The 15858-nt window shown below is 39.3% G+C and overlaps 1 protein-coding gene across 1 annotated transcript in view; it reads right to left on the reverse strand.

Moving 5' to 3' along the window:
• The window catches only part of LOC139726906 (uncharacterized), a 65472-nt gene that overhangs the window by 16557 nt on the left and 33057 nt on the right, over positions 1–15858 (reverse strand). The window contains exons 8-17 of the mRNA XM_071637899.1: positions 15681–15824; positions 14077–14183; positions 12736–12939; positions 11759–11845; positions 9001–9087; positions 6188–6242; positions 5409–5614; positions 4729–4874; positions 4134–4231; positions 1693–1773 (exon numbers count right to left, since the gene is read on the reverse strand). Of these exons, the coding sequence (XP_071494000.1) occupies positions 1693–1773; positions 4134–4231; positions 4729–4874; positions 5409–5614; positions 6188–6242; positions 9001–9087; positions 11759–11845; positions 12736–12939; positions 14077–14183; positions 15681–15824 (1215 nt within the window). The remainder of the gene's footprint in view (positions 1–1692; positions 1774–4133; positions 4232–4728; positions 4875–5408; positions 5615–6187; positions 6243–9000; positions 9088–11758; positions 11846–12735; positions 12940–14076; positions 14184–15680; positions 15825–15858) is intronic.

Below are 15858 nucleotides of genomic sequence, written 5' to 3' on the forward strand. Positions count from 1 at the left end.
CTTCAAGCAACATGTCTTCCTGATATATCCAAGTATCTTTCTCTTGACAATGTGGGAGCAATGCACTTCTGACAGCTTTTTCAACCTTTTGTCTCTTGATAATGCATGTTGCAGTTCTTAAATACCAAAAAATGTATACTTTATAGTATGAGGAATCAGTGCATATCAGTGTCAAACTGTTTTCAAAGGCGACCAGGAAATATGCATCTTGTATACTCGCACATGGACCATTTGTAAAAACGAAAAACGAAAAGGTTTGGGTGAGACTTTTAAAATCTTCACTGGCAAAAGTCTGACTATATGTCACATGTTTCTTGTTTTTCCACTTAATTATTATAGTTTCATAAGCAAACTAAAATGATCTTTCCTTTTTTTTTCTCTAGTAGCAATTGCACTCAAGTATGAAGTGTCTGAAGCAGCCAAAGCGTAATTTTCCAACATGAAATGAGAGAGAGAGAAAAAAAAATAACACAGAACAAGAACATGGACTACAATGTATGTCCTTGTGATACAAAACCCAGGCCACTGCAAGGAGACAAGGATGATTTCAACCATCAAGTTTTTATTTTTATTGCGGAACTAAGAGAGATGGTTATTACTGGCACAAAGGGAAAACTACAGGTACATACTAATTACTACTGCATCTACAGAAAGGTGCATCTATAGAAATGTCTTACATGCATTAGCAGCAACTACATTTCATGCTGTGTCACCCATACAATAATTACTGGACAGGTCTGAGTAACAGACTACAAGAGAAGAACTCATTCTGTTAGAATATACCAACATTATATATACAGAAATCTAGTCTCCTTCACCATCCGTTGATAGCCACCAGTTCAAAATAGCATCGCAATCCTCTTCATCACCAGAAAATTTCAGTTAATCAAGACTACCACAGCATCTGAACAGCACTACTCTACTGGCAAAGGAACAATTCTGCCTGGATTGGCTGGGAGCATTTATCCTACATGCATAACTCTATCTGGGGCAGCATTCACAATTGCACCCAATTCTGTAGCCAGAGTGAAAACACAAAGCCTATGCAAAAGGCAATACTATAGTTAAAATAAAGCAAGCATTTCTACTGAAAGCACTTCTCTGAGTATTACACATCATTCTCTTTCAAAAAGATAAATATTCTAACATCAGTCACAGGCAAACAATAAGAATATAGGAGGTGCAATCTTATAGCTTGACTAAATCTACCTGTAAAGTTTAGCAACACTTGGCAACTACAAGTGTAGCTCATGTCAAATGCATGCATGGTTTAGTGAGAGTAAAAAAGGCAAGGTATTCAAGTGGAAACTAATAGAAGTACACATAGCACAGGTTTTGGCCATGGGGTCAGATTCGATCTACTCATGCCTGTCATTCTCATTCTTGCAGGAGGCAAAGTTAATTTAACACTGCATGACTACTGACATTAAATACCCAGGTATCACTAGACTATGTGTGTCATGGATGGCTTGTGACAAGTATGGGACAGAATAGACCCGAGACATTCCAGACAGTGGTGTACAGTTACAAGAATGAGGTTCCCTGTGGTTAGACTGTGTGGGCATGCATGAGTTCGGATGTTGAGAGGATGTGATGGGGATGGAGCTGTGTTGCCATGGATACAGGGAGATGAGTGAGTTGCTATGGATACTAAATGGGGTGGGGGTGGGGGTGGGGTTAATTGGTGCCTACCTATTGTTGGGCGTCCACTCATGGGGCTGCTCGACGGTGGTCTCATCCAGCGCCCACTCTCAACACTCTTTGAATCCTCGTCTGGACGGGTCAAACGGGAAGATTCAGTTGGACACTCAATGTCATATCTGGCCCGTGCTGCCTGTGCCCTCAATCCCAAAACTCTTACAAACACTTTCTATCATCAGTAACCAAAACAGGTTCACAAACCCGTGGCACTCTTGTCATACTGTTCTTTGTGATAGATATGCACTTAAGTGACGAAACGTTCCTTAAATGATCTCATCGCTTTTGACTTAAAAGAGAATAAAATTACACTCTGTCTTCATTATACATTGTAGGTCAAAAGAAGTAGACATGCTCAAAACATCATCACATTTTTATCTTGTATCATGTGCATTCCTTGAGCAAGTGCAGAGACTGAGTTCTTGGATAACCTATATGTTAGTTAGAGTTAGTAGAAAAACACTGTGATACACTCAAAGGGGCTTCGACAAAAACTGAAGAGAAATTTCCAGTAAACAAACTACCAGACTAACAACATTCCCAAATCAACCAGTTTATAAACTTATTTCCCTATCTTCCATGTGAATGGTAAATTGATAATGACTTTTGTTTGATACTCAACATTTTTTATATTAAACTGAATCCACTGCCACCCTCTCCCTGGGTTCCTTAGTATGTCCAAAAAAGTCCATTACATTTGGCAATTAGAAACATAACCCCTTATTCTTCATGTAGATATGATGTTAAATTAAAAACAAGTGATCTATACTCAGCATTTTCCCCATTAACTGAATTCCCCTCCCCTCCCCCTCCTCCAGCAGTTCTTTGGGTCAAGAATCAGTTCCAGAAAGTTTTCTAGACTGATATAAATCAGTGAGCAGACGAAAGGCGTCTATGATATACCATGCAATCAGGCATAACAGTAATCTAAACAGAATCTGATTTGTATGTAAAGTCACAGATTTTTGATGATCTCATATCATGCAGGATGCAATATGGCTGAATGATGTTCTTGTGTCAAAATGCTCATTGATACATGATAGATATTCATGTCAGACAGACTGTGGAGACTTTGCTTGAAAAAAGAACAACACAACAAAAAATGGCATTCTAGATTCTGAATTATCTCAAATCAAAGTCAATGATAGGATCAAGAATAAGGATCCATGACATTTTGACGATAAAACACACACACACACACACAAACAGATGGAAAATGAGTACTAAACCAAGTTGTCACAATGCAAATGACTTTTAAATGATGTGCAAGACAAGGTGACACAGAAAGTCATTTTCACAGTGAGGAAGATGGTTGTCTTGATGTGATGACATGAGTACTGTCATAATTTAAAGCAAAGGAGTAGAATGAGAGTGAGTCCTGGAGGCATGGACCACTGTGGCTTAGTGGTATATGTCTCGGATACATCGTACAAAGTATGTTTGTGTGGTTCAAAGCTTAGCCTTCCCGATACAAGTAGCGGAACATCCGTCATGTACTCATCATGTTAGTTTGTCTTAGCATTTCATTGCCAGAGAGTGTAAACAATCTACTACCAGGAGATTTTGAACTTCAGCAGAGATGTGGATGTTTAGTACAGTATTCTTTGCCTCATTGCAGTGCTGGTAAGAATTGATTTTACCAAATTTACCAGAGGATACCCAATTAAGAGAAATCGCAACAAATTTGATGAGAAATCCAACAAAAATGATGTACGATAGAAAAATGTATACAACGACCTCAAATTCTGAATCGTGTCTACAGTCTCTAGCCTTAGGAATCTCAAGATGATGAGGTGTCATGTAGTATATCAATAAATGAAAAAGAAAACTGCTTATATTATCAATATATCATGTAAGAGTAGCTAATTTATGAGCTCCTGACTTTCCCTTTGCCAGTAACACCAGTCTTGATTTTCCAGTTTTGTAGCAATGATCCTGCTCCAAATTACTCCCAATCAATACTATGTGTATTCATCAGAACAAGGAAACCTGACAAAAAACTTAAAGGTTCAGAGAATGTCTGCCTGATGACATTTCTCTTTAAGAAAAAAAAAATTGTGTTAGTAGATATCTTTTGCAATAACTGCTTTAAACCCATTGAGGATGAGTCCTAAGTATACTCGGCCAAGTGTCTGTGGGAAATGCGTGTTGAAGCAAGATCAGTCCATCCTCAAGGGTTAATGAATATCCCAAACTAAACATTCATCACTCTCCTTTTCAAACTAGTAGGGCAAAGTACAGCCCAGGGGGGTGTTTCATAAAGCTGTTCGTAAAGTTACGAACAACTTACCAGCGACTGGTGATCAGTTCTGATGTGCTATATTCATCAGAATTTCCATAATTCAGCACAAGAACTGATCACCAGTCGCTCGTAAGTTGTTAGTAACTTTACGAACAGCTTTATGAAACTACAGCCCAGGTGTCACATGACTTACCTGCTGAAAAGTCCCGCTCCATATCTGCCTCCTCGCTGGGATCCAGAAAGGCAGAAAGGTTCTTGTTCAGCTCAATCTGCATGGCACGCACAAGATGCCTGTTGGTGTGGAAAACAAAGACCATTTAGTGCATTTTGACAACGAGAGCGAGTACAATCATATTTTTAGGTCTCATGCAGAGGGACCTGTCTCCACACCTGATCATGTCAATGCGAACCAAAAGAGATAAAAATTACTAAACAATCTGCATGCATCTCAACACTATCACCATACCCAACAAATCCAACCCTCTTTCAAAGAGGCATTTCATAAACAATGGAAAGATATCCTCCTCCACATACACAGCTTAACAACCATCTTCAATATCACAGTCATCATCACCATCATCTTCATCACTTTCATCACTTTCATCACCATCACCATCATCACCTCTACCACCATCAAATCTTAAACAGTGCATATCAGAACGCAATGTCAACATCAACACACAATGACATATTTAGTGTGAAGACTGCACATATGCCAACTACATACAGAGAATCTGGTAACCATGACAACACTGGGCAACCCCTCATCCCTCCTCCCTCCTCCTCACCTGAAGGTGTTCTGGATGCACGACTGGAGGATGTCTTGGGCGTCGTGGGAGATGCCACCAATGTCACGGTCCTGCTGGATGAAGTGAAGGAGCTCCGAGACGTTGGCCAACCAGAACGTGAGGGCGCCAGCCACTTGGGACTCCTCCTGCAAACGCAGGTCACAAGCAATTTTGGGTACATTCTTCTTTTTAAAAAATTTTTTAATACTGGTACAGGATTCACCCCATTGCTGTAACAAAAGGACCAGGGGAAATTCCATACAATATTTCATGCCAAATGACTGCCTCTAAAGAATGGCCAGATGAAAGCATCAGTTGCGTGAATTTGGTGTGGTAGTGTAGAAGCATAGTGTCATAAATTGATCCAGTGAACTGAACTAATAATGGAGGGGAGTGGAAAACATTTAGAACAACTACCCAAAAAGTACGAATTAATCAACAAAGGATCTCTCTCTATCAATATCAAACACAAGAATAATTTGAATGAAATATTACATGGAAGCCGTGTCCACATCAAATGGTACACAAAGCAGACATTTGTATGGATATTGGAATGGTTTGCAAGAGAGGGGTACGAATTATGGTACAAAGACCTCATTTAATTTTCTTAACACCTTCCCCATATGTGATTAAGGGCAAAAAGGCACATGACTCGGAAGTGATGAAGGTGCTTGCCATACCTCAACCGTCCGGTCAATGATGTCGGCCATCTTGTTGAGGAAGGCAGAGAGGCGCTGGGCCCTCTCTGTTGGGCCCATTTCTGGGCGGTAGAGCTTGGAGAGGCGGTACCGACAGGCCAGGTAGAGGGCGTAGGTGGGAGCAAGCTTGAAGTACAGCTGGGCGCCATTTACATCGTGTACCACAGTCTTGAAGAAAATCTCCTCGGCTGATGGACACACAACAAATAAAAGGAAAAATGATTAGTACTTTGAATACAAATGCTAGAAACAATCCAGTCTATGTTACAGACTCTAAAACTTTTTTTAACCACGCATATCTCCTTCAGCTTGAACCCACCAACATTAAAAAGTCAGAGTTCTAACTTCATAGATGCTTTTCTCAAAATCATGTCGACTGCAAGGGGGAAATTCACACAATTCTATAGCGTCTTTTGCTAAAGGGGCAAAACTGGATTAATCCTACATGAAGGAGAAATCAAATAAATTGGACAGCCTAAGCAAACATATGTCTACAAGCCACTTGAGACACAGTGACAGAAAACTGGAAACTGCGTGCTAACAACCAAGACTTAAAAGGGAAAGCGGGAATGACAATTTTTGATAATCCTACTTAAGAAAATCATCACTTTATAATCAGCTGTCCACATAACAAGCACAATGGCACAATTACTTCCCTTTTTATGAAAAAAAAATCACCACCATTTTGGTTGGAAGCATACAAAAATTAGACATTAAGTGGGCAGAAAATTACTGGAAGGTTTGAATGTTGTATCACCCACCTGTATCTCTGAACTCTAGACTCAGTGGCAAAACTTCAGTGTTGGGATCACGTACCTGCAAAATGACAAGACAGGTTTGGGTATTGAGCATGAGCACAAATTTTAAAGACCTGGTAAAGTGGGGATTCATCTGTGGCCCGATTCATTCGCTGCCCACTGGGGTACATCATGGATAGCCCTGGTCAGCGAATGCATGCACTGAAGCATACGTGCATCAGTATTGTCCACTTCAGTCAAAATTCTTCAGATGGATGTTCCTAGACATAGATCAGTGGTAAAGCTGTACACAAGATGTTACGGGAATTCTCAAATATATCTGAGCCGGGCCAGCCTTTCTACTCCATGGTATCCCTACATCTGCAGGTGTTTATTCTGAATCCGAATTTATCACTCAGCACCCTCAATCTTTCCCCATAGAATTACTATAAAATACAATATTTTTGAGGCATGAAATTTTCGCGAATTGGAGCTGATGGCCTTTTTAGCGGCATGAAATTTTCGTGAGTGTCCACGAGCATTCAATGCGTAAAACGTAGACAACAACTTTCGTGTGCGTTTTAATTTCGCAAATCTTGGCTCTCGCGAAATTCGCGAAATTAAAATGCACATGAGCATTCTTCCTTTTACAGTAAACTGAAAATCTTAAATCATTTGATCATCACTTGTTTTCCAGTAGATCAGTGGACACCAACAATAGATGCAAAGTATACTCTTCAATTCATGTATATTCCCATACTGCAAATAAGAATATGGGGACAGAATAATGTAAATGACTGCATAACCTTTGTGTTCAAATGGTCTATCATAAACACACTGGGGGTATTGTAATGAGACTATTTGAACAGACATAGTGTGTATCACACAACATTATTGCTACAAGCGTGCGCTTGTGAGATTATATGGGAGTATATAAGTAGCATGGAGAGCACATGAAAACCTACTCATTCGCTTTGAAAGGTGTCAGCCTTACAAGAAGTTTGCCCCGACAGAAATAAGAAGATATTAACTGCAATTTGAGGTGCTGTGAGGTCAATTTTTGTACACCTGCCATGTGTGTGGATCAATAGAAGAAAGATTCATACTCTTTCTTTATTTTTCCTAGATATTCTTATTAATCTCTTACCCTTTGCCATCAAACAAAAAAGCTCAGCCATTTTTACCGACACTGACTTATCATTCCTACACCAAGGCACAATTTTGTTTTGGACAAAGAGCACACAATAGTTTCTACCTAGGCATCTTTCCGTCAGTTCATTTACAACATAAAGTTTAATACAAGTAGGGTAGATAATTATGCTGAGAGACTTAAGCGTGATTCTTGCAAAAATCAAAATGACAGTGTCAGTTTGTATGACATTTGCAAATCATAGTATTACCACTCAACTAGGTGGCATAACAAGAATGAAAGAAGAAAACAGGGGGGGGGGGGGAGAAGGAAAGAGAGGGAGGAAAAAGGGGAGAAGGGGAGAGAGACTTAAACAGTACGTTATCAACACTGAGGTGTGGGCTTGGTTCATGAATATCTTTTCCTCTATCAAAAGGTCCACACAAGAACTGAATCATCTTCTTAAATGAGCAGAATACAATGAGCTGCTGGATAAATACTGTGAGTAAACATGCACGGATGAGGCAAAATAAAACAGCTATCATAAATGAACTGTAGCAGAGAAAAGAAGAGATAATTACATAACATGCATCCTAACAGGTGAAAGTTATTCCCATATCTGAGAAGGACTGTGTAATCCTCTTTTCAGGACACAAAGAGATAAAGATAGATGAGAGACAGATGTGAGAAAGAGATAGATGAGAGATAGATGAGAGATAGATGAGAGATAGATGTGAGATATATAAGAGTAGATGAGAGATAGATGAGAGATAGATGTGAGATATATAAGAGATAGATGAGAAATAGATGTGAGATATATAAGAGTAGATGAGAGATAGATGTGAGATATATAAGAGATAGATGAGAGATAGATGAGAGATGGATAAGAGATAGATGAGAGATAGATATTAGAGGTAGATGAAATATATCTTGCAGATTTAGGAAGACTTGGATACTCTATATAATTCATCTAATACACCAATAACTGCAATAATTCTTGAGTAAGAATGTGCAGAGGTCAAGACAGCTCTGAATTAATTTTAAGAAAATGATAAAGAGGAAGTGCAGTTTGGTTCCCTCACTTCTACCAACCCCAATCCCCCTACCCCCCCCCCAACAAAAAAAAAAATGTACCCAGATGACTAGCAACAGTCAGCAAGTGATACCATACCAGTATCTAATATCTTTAGAGACAAATTCCTTTCACTTTTTTCCACATAAATGCGAGTATTAAATCAAGGCTATTGGTGACCATGCACTAAAGGGCATTATCAAATACTCTGCACTGCTAGATGCTTGTGTGCATGTTTTGAATATGAATGTGGACAAACGAGGGTGCGCTTGAATTCTCTTGCTCATAAGGTGAGGGAGGGTCAATGCAAGAGGCCAGATAATGCAGTGAAGTACAAACACACAGGTTGTCTAACTGTTACCATGCCAACCATGCAGTGACACATTCAAGACAGGAGCACAAGGCAATTAAGGATGATGATACTGGACTGTGCACTAGAGATGAGAATACTCGAGTCAATGATGGGATAATAGGGTGATCACAGAGCTATCCTTTTTGGATTCATCTTATTCATTTTGAGTGCATATTTTGAAAGATGGATGCAGGCAGTTGCCATGGTGACGCAAACCAGAAAAATACGTAGGAGACGGGGACCGAGTTGGGACCCGTCTCCACCTGATCCATGCTACCACTAACCTCCGCTGGGGGCGCTGAATGCGTCGCTATGTGACCGTTGGCACCAAAAGTGGTCTCAACAGTGTACGTAGTGCTTCGAGTGAATATCTGTGGACACACGTGTGTGTTAGGTCACAGATAGGGAGGGTTAGTGGGTTAGGTTGAAGTACTGTAGAATCTGAGGAGGAGGCTCATGTGATTAGAGGAAAACTGGTCTCGTGATCCTAAAATTGAGCAAGTGCATATGCATATATCATACTCTGCTTCTCCCTGTATTTTTCTTTTCTCTTTCAATTCTACGTTCTCAGATTCCCCCACCTTTCTGACTGCAAAATAGGGATGGTTTGGCTCAAAAGTAGGAAAGAAAGGCCAGTTTTATTTACAAGCGTGTGTAATAAAAGAAACTCCAATTGAAATAACAGCTGGGAATGGTCAAAATTCAGATTCTTTCCTCCAAATTCAGAAAGCTTGGGAGGTTTGCTTTATATCATTACATGCTTGAAGTTGGTTTTCTAAATAGAATATAGAAAGTTATAAATGGTGGACTGATTTGAAGTTAGCCAGAGGTACCTTGGAGGTTGTGGACTAATTGACGTGTATATGTATTCAGATTCTTTTCGACCACTCCTAGCTAGCAAGTCTTCCTATTTCATGCCTAGAACCTTCAATCTCAAAGTTAGGGTAGAATCCTCTTCTCCTGGGCTTTGTAGTTTGTATTTGATTTTATCTGACAACATCATTTAGCATTAGAAGGACCTATGTCAACTTTCTGCTCTGGTGATGACAGCCTTTAGTGATGTTGTATACAAGAATTCTTTTAATTTCCTTCCCCCCCCCCCATACGAAGACACCTTTGTAAAGTGTAATTAAGATTAAAGATTCCATCTCCCCTTGTCTTTACCACCAGGCCTATTAGTGAACTTTTTGTACACAATATCAGTATTATATCTGACATGTTCTTTGTCTTTCTATCAGGTTCTCTCTTCCGAAAAATTAAAAGAATAAAATTTTCAATTCTGCCTTCTGAGAAGAAATATTTAGGAGCTGTGTATATTTGTTGTTGTTTTGTCTATGTAGAACAATTTGGTGTCGGTATAAAAGTCCCATACATAACATAGTACAATATCCATTAAACACTATCCCACAACTCTTACACATGCAAACACTCATGAGGTTTAATGTCTGAATAAAAAAGTACTCAATATAGGGCCACTACAGGAGCACGAGTACACCGCATACAATAGGTTTAAAGCATGCACATTTTTCTCTGGGTCTAAATTAGTATAAAGCACTCAAGCATATTTTTCTGCCACAAAAAGCTATAACCTTGGGTCATAGGCTTTGCTGTTCATGATCATCTCCAAACACAGATGAATCCATGTATGTGGTTGAAATGCCCATAAGATGTCAAACTTTTTTGTGTGTGATAACTATTAAAATTTTTACAAATTTGCTCGCTGTTGCTAGGGTAGCTGCACTGATGAAACTTGCCAGAAAGTTCAAGGGAGAAAGGGATAAAAATGCAGGGTTACATATTTTGAGAAAATTTGGACTTGTAATACTGAGAAGTACGCTCCAGAATTTGATCAGTGCAAATGTAGTTACTAACCTTGAAATTAGGACAAAGATATATTTCACTGTAGATTCAGGCATCACTAGCCAAAGCTCCCCATTCAAATGTGCAAAAAAACTGTATATCAGGTGAGATACACATGTGATCATGCGGTATGGGATATCAGAGCCAGTAGTCTATTAATACCCAACAGCATTCAGCTACAACATATATCTCTTCACTCTTGTCACTATTTATAAACATCAGGAAACCGGATAATTCCTAAAAATGGACATACAACAAAGAAACCAGGTTAACTGCTTTAGCACACCCTTGGTTTGGACACAAATAACATAAACATGCTCTTGTACAACACAGTTCCAGTGCTCTAGATACGGATATAGAATAACACTCCTACATACAAAAGAACAAAACATTGACACATTTGGACTTATAACAATACTGATCTGAGTCATAAGTCACTTAGATAAAAATTCCTTGGTGTGATAATTTTGTTAATCTTCCTTTTTTTGTTGCTGTTTTCACACCCACTCTCTCTTCCTCTGGCTCTCTCCACCTATCTATCTATCAGTCTATCTATCTATCTATCTATCTATTAATCTATCTATCTATCTATCTATCTATCTATCTATCTATCTATCTATCTATCTATCTATCTATCTATCTACAGTATCTATCTAAACTAAGGAAAAATTAAACAAGTGCAAGGGTGCGTCACAAGAGAGAACTGAACAGACACAGACAAACAGACAGACAGGTAGATGGACAGACAAATAACATTGCCACGGTGAAGAGACCTTGTATCTCAAATTTTGGTGAAAATCACTTTATTGGAATGGATTAATTGTCACATTATCAATAATCAGTTAAGTGACATCCTATTCAAATCCTAGCTGTCTTACTCCAAAGAGTAAGTCACCACAGCACGTGAAATCAGAGGCTCTCCCATTTGTTATAGTGCTTTGGCTGCCACATATTCTCGCTCTCCAGAACACTTGATTTTTCTAGATATAAGGTTTTGTTGACCCACCAGCGATAAGCTTTCTAGACAATTAAATGGAGGGACAGATAAACACATTGCTTGAAAGATAGATGAAAGAGGATAAAGATATATAGATACACAGAATCTTGATTAATAGACGGATAGAAAGACAAATACGTATATAGAATTAGACAAAAGGGGAGGGGGGGGGGAATTACATGTACCTTCTCCTGTTTGCTATTGTATGTCTCGATGCTGCCATCGGCATCAAATGTTGTCTCCACGTGTGATGCATTCCTGTCCTCCCAGTCCTAAGCAGAGAAGAAACGGGACATGGATTAGTGAGAAGACACGGCAAATCAAACAAATGGGAGATTATGTAATCCATTGGGCCTGAGTATAATGATTCATTCTGAAGTAATCACATAATCAAGCTATAAATACATGTCTAGTTTAATGTCCTTTGTGCGCATTCACTCTGAAAAAGATGCCGGCGAGGGTTTGAGTCCAGTCGGGATGGGGGGAAGGGGGCAATTCCCTCACCCTCCCCCCCACCATACATTTATGAGATTTCCATTCAATTCATGCAAAGGATAGATTATGTAACAACGACAACGACAACAACAACAGCAGCAGCAACAACAACAACAACAGCAACAACAACAGCAGCAGCAACAACAACAGCAACATTAACAACAACAATAACAACAACAACAACAAATGCATGTCTGTCCTGTTCCCTGCATACTGATAGGCTCCAAAACATGATTTATGAAAAGCTGTATTTCTGTACACATTGTATTTTATAATCATACCTTCACTTGCACTATACCGAGATAAGATTAAAGCTCTCCAACACTCACGTCAGTGGGTCTTTGATGCAGGGCACACTAACATTTTACTCTGGTGGCCCGTCTGGGCAAATAAAATCATTATTATTTTGTTTTATTTATTCATTATCATTTTGATGGCCCGAAAAAGAAATTTAGTGGCTTGAAATATAAGGAAATATGAAATGTCATTTTCGATTTAAGCTGCCCAATTGGATCACCAAAGGATAGCCCTTTGGAAAGTTGGTGGCCTGACATCAATTTTTAGTGGCCCCAGGCCACCGAGCCACTGCAAATATAGAGCCCTGTTGATGGTAAAAGAACTATGACAAAGAAAGGAAGGTGACAACTCAATCTAAAGGACAACTCACAGGATCTTCCACTTGTGGGTCACAGAACCTGAAGGTGTACTGGCGACCAAACTGCACGACGGCTCCGTGCTGGAGGATGGTGGTCTCAAAGATGCGTTCCCCGCCGACATAGATCTCCGCCTCGGCACTGGATGGTGTCACCGTGACGATGCCCTCCATCTTCGCCACCACGCAGTGACGAGGGAGGATGTCTTGTGCCACAAGCTGAAGGAGTAATCAAGACTCTGGAGTTTACTTTCCACCCTGAGTATGTACAGATTCAATTTCTCCCAACTTCCGAAACCTGTTAACCCTTTCTGTGCCGATAAGTTGAATGTGCACAAATTTCACATACATACCCATGGACGGGAAATCAATGTAGCACACAAAAGGTTAATACATCTTTAGCTTCTAATATCAGATCATCTACTGACAGTCAAAAACAGCAAGAAATTCCTTTGATAATAACATCTTCAAAACCTAAATCGGAATCTGAAATAGACTCTCTACAGCATACAATCCCATACAGGCAATAATTTTCCGACGCAAATTTGATTAGCAATTTCAGCTGATGAACAATATTTCATATGGTATCCTGTACACTTCTATGGAAGAAAACTGCTACACAAAAGTTAGCTTGTGTAGCAGTGGTGTAAAAATGCATAGCAAACTGCGATGCGATACCAGGAAAATTATTCCCTGCCAAATTGTGCATAAACCACTAAATGTCTTGCTACATGCCAGTATACTATTCCCCATAGGAACTTTGTCACACAATAATGGTTGTTTATCATTCTGTTATCACTCTTCAGACAATAGAATTGACAAGGATGGTATATCTTGTTTTTTGTTTTGTTTTGTTTTGTTTTTTTGTTTTTGTTTTTTTTAATGGAAGAAGCACTTTGGTCATACTCCAGGTGCTTCAATGTTTGAAGTAAAGAAATATCACTGCATCACTGCAACGCTATACAAACCTGGAAATACTACAACCTAAAACAGGATCTCCTTTGCAATTGTAAAAATTTTGCAGTCCTTACTATATTCACGGCCATCCATTTCTTTCCAAAACTGAACTCTCAAGTCTAACTACCTACACGACGAGGCATTAGTACAGCTGAGTGCAATGTGTCATTTTGATGTCCTGGGAGGCATACCATTCTTTTCTTCTTCTTTTTTTCTACCTTGAAAAGGTCATGGTTTCTCGCCCAAATGGTTTGTGAATTTCAAACCAGATACCAGACATCTCTTGAACTTGTGACAATTGACCACCATGACAAGTATATTACTTGCATGTCAGAGCTACTGACACGACCAATGCTTGAATATAGGGCGAAGTATGATACTGGATCTCTATTGGCTCACCTGGAGGTAAGGTCCGCCCACATGTGGGTCTCGCTGGCTACCCACTTCTGTGACATCCATCTGGAGGCGATAGTGCTTGGGCTTGTAGTCAATGATGTCGGTTCCATCTGCAGATCAACCACCATGGTCAGTGGGTCAGTGGTAAGTGCGTTCAGCAATATTGTCACTCATAAAGGAGTGGCATTATGTCATCATGCATTGGTTTACAACTAGAAAGTGTCTGAAAATTCTTGAAAATGGAATTTCGGTGTACCTTTCCTATCACCTGCACTGTCTACAGGACGTATGCTTCCTTAGCAAGTGGCATCACTATAAATATGGCAGAGAAGCACATACACATACAACATACTGTAAAAGTGGATATTTTCGCGTGACTAATTTTTCGCGCTCTGCGGGGTTAGAAGAGTTTCACGTATTTCTAATTCCGCGGAATCAAGACATCATCTAATGGAACATATGGCAGTCAAAAATATTTGTGTGCTTTTATTTTTGCGCTAGTTTCTGGATGCGCGAAATGCGCAAAAATTTAAGCAACGCAAAAATTTCAACGCACAAATTTGCACTTTTATAATAGAAGTCTCTCAATGCAAACTTTTCTCTAATGCAGGTATATTCAAAAGTGCTTTTCAACTACATGTGATAGAACAATGAGGCCGTACATGCATACTCTACAAATTGAAGTGGCAAACATCCCCTTAGAACTGAATTATGACAGTAAAGGCACAGCCAAAAATGTGAAACATACATGTAGTTACATGTACATGTTGTGACTGCTTGGGTAGCTATTCAGAAACAATGACATCCATCAATAGTGTGTGTTCATGCTTAAAGGGATCGTGTAGTTTTGGTTGAGACCTTACTTATGGTTTCTAACATTTTTGTCGAGATAATGAGAAACCTCTTATGAACTATAAAAGAGCATGTAATTCCAAGAGGAATTCAATGTTTATTTACTGAAAATTGGTTTTGAAATGGCTGAGATACCCAAAACAGGGAAATCCTAATAGAAGATGTGGCCCACCTTTTATTATGTTGTTTTTGGATATCTAAGCCATTCCAAAACCAATTTTCATCAGATAAACTTTGAATTCTGCTTTGAATGGTAAGCTCTGTACTATGTCACAAGCAGTTTCTTGGTATCTTGCAAAAAGTTAAGAGACCAATCCTCACCTCCACCAATACTATACCATCCCTTTGACATGTGTACACTCCTGGAATGGTTTATGTCTAGCAGCACGGAGAAACATACTCCTAAAATCTTTTACAAATCCCTCCATCTGGTAATGCACAATGAAGCATTACTTGAATATGAGACCATTCTGAAGCAAATAATTTTCGCACCAGAATAGATATATAGTGTACTCTTAAATGAATCCCACAAGGATTGGAACAATCATCCTCCAGCATTCCCACTGATTCCCACTGATCAGTTACTAGCCATCCCCTTTAACATCTTTATAAATGCCTGTTTGTGTGAATGTCTTACTTCAGTTTTTGTTTTACATCTAAGTCAATGTCCTATTTATATTCTTTTATTCATGCTCTTGTGTTTGTTTTATTCTATTGGTCATAATTCATTTACTTATAATACACTTATGACTCACCATTATTGAGTTCCAGGAAGTAGGGGAGTCTGTCCGGTGGAAGGCTGTTGGGGCTCTGAGGGACACCATCTGCCTTTCTGTTTGGTCGCTTCAGGCGTGGCTGGTGGTCGCTCGACTTATGCTTCAGCTCAAAGCACAGTTCACCTGCAGAGGTCAAAGGTCAAAGGTTAAAGGATGA

This window comes from Diadema antillarum, unplaced genomic scaffold (genome assembly GCF_040938485.1).
Source record: "Diadema antillarum isolate AM-2024a unplaced genomic scaffold, OU_Dant_1.0 seq00000103_RagTag, whole genome shotgun sequence".
NCBI lineage: Eukaryota > Metazoa > Echinodermata > Echinoidea > Diadematoida > Diadematidae > Diadema > Diadema antillarum.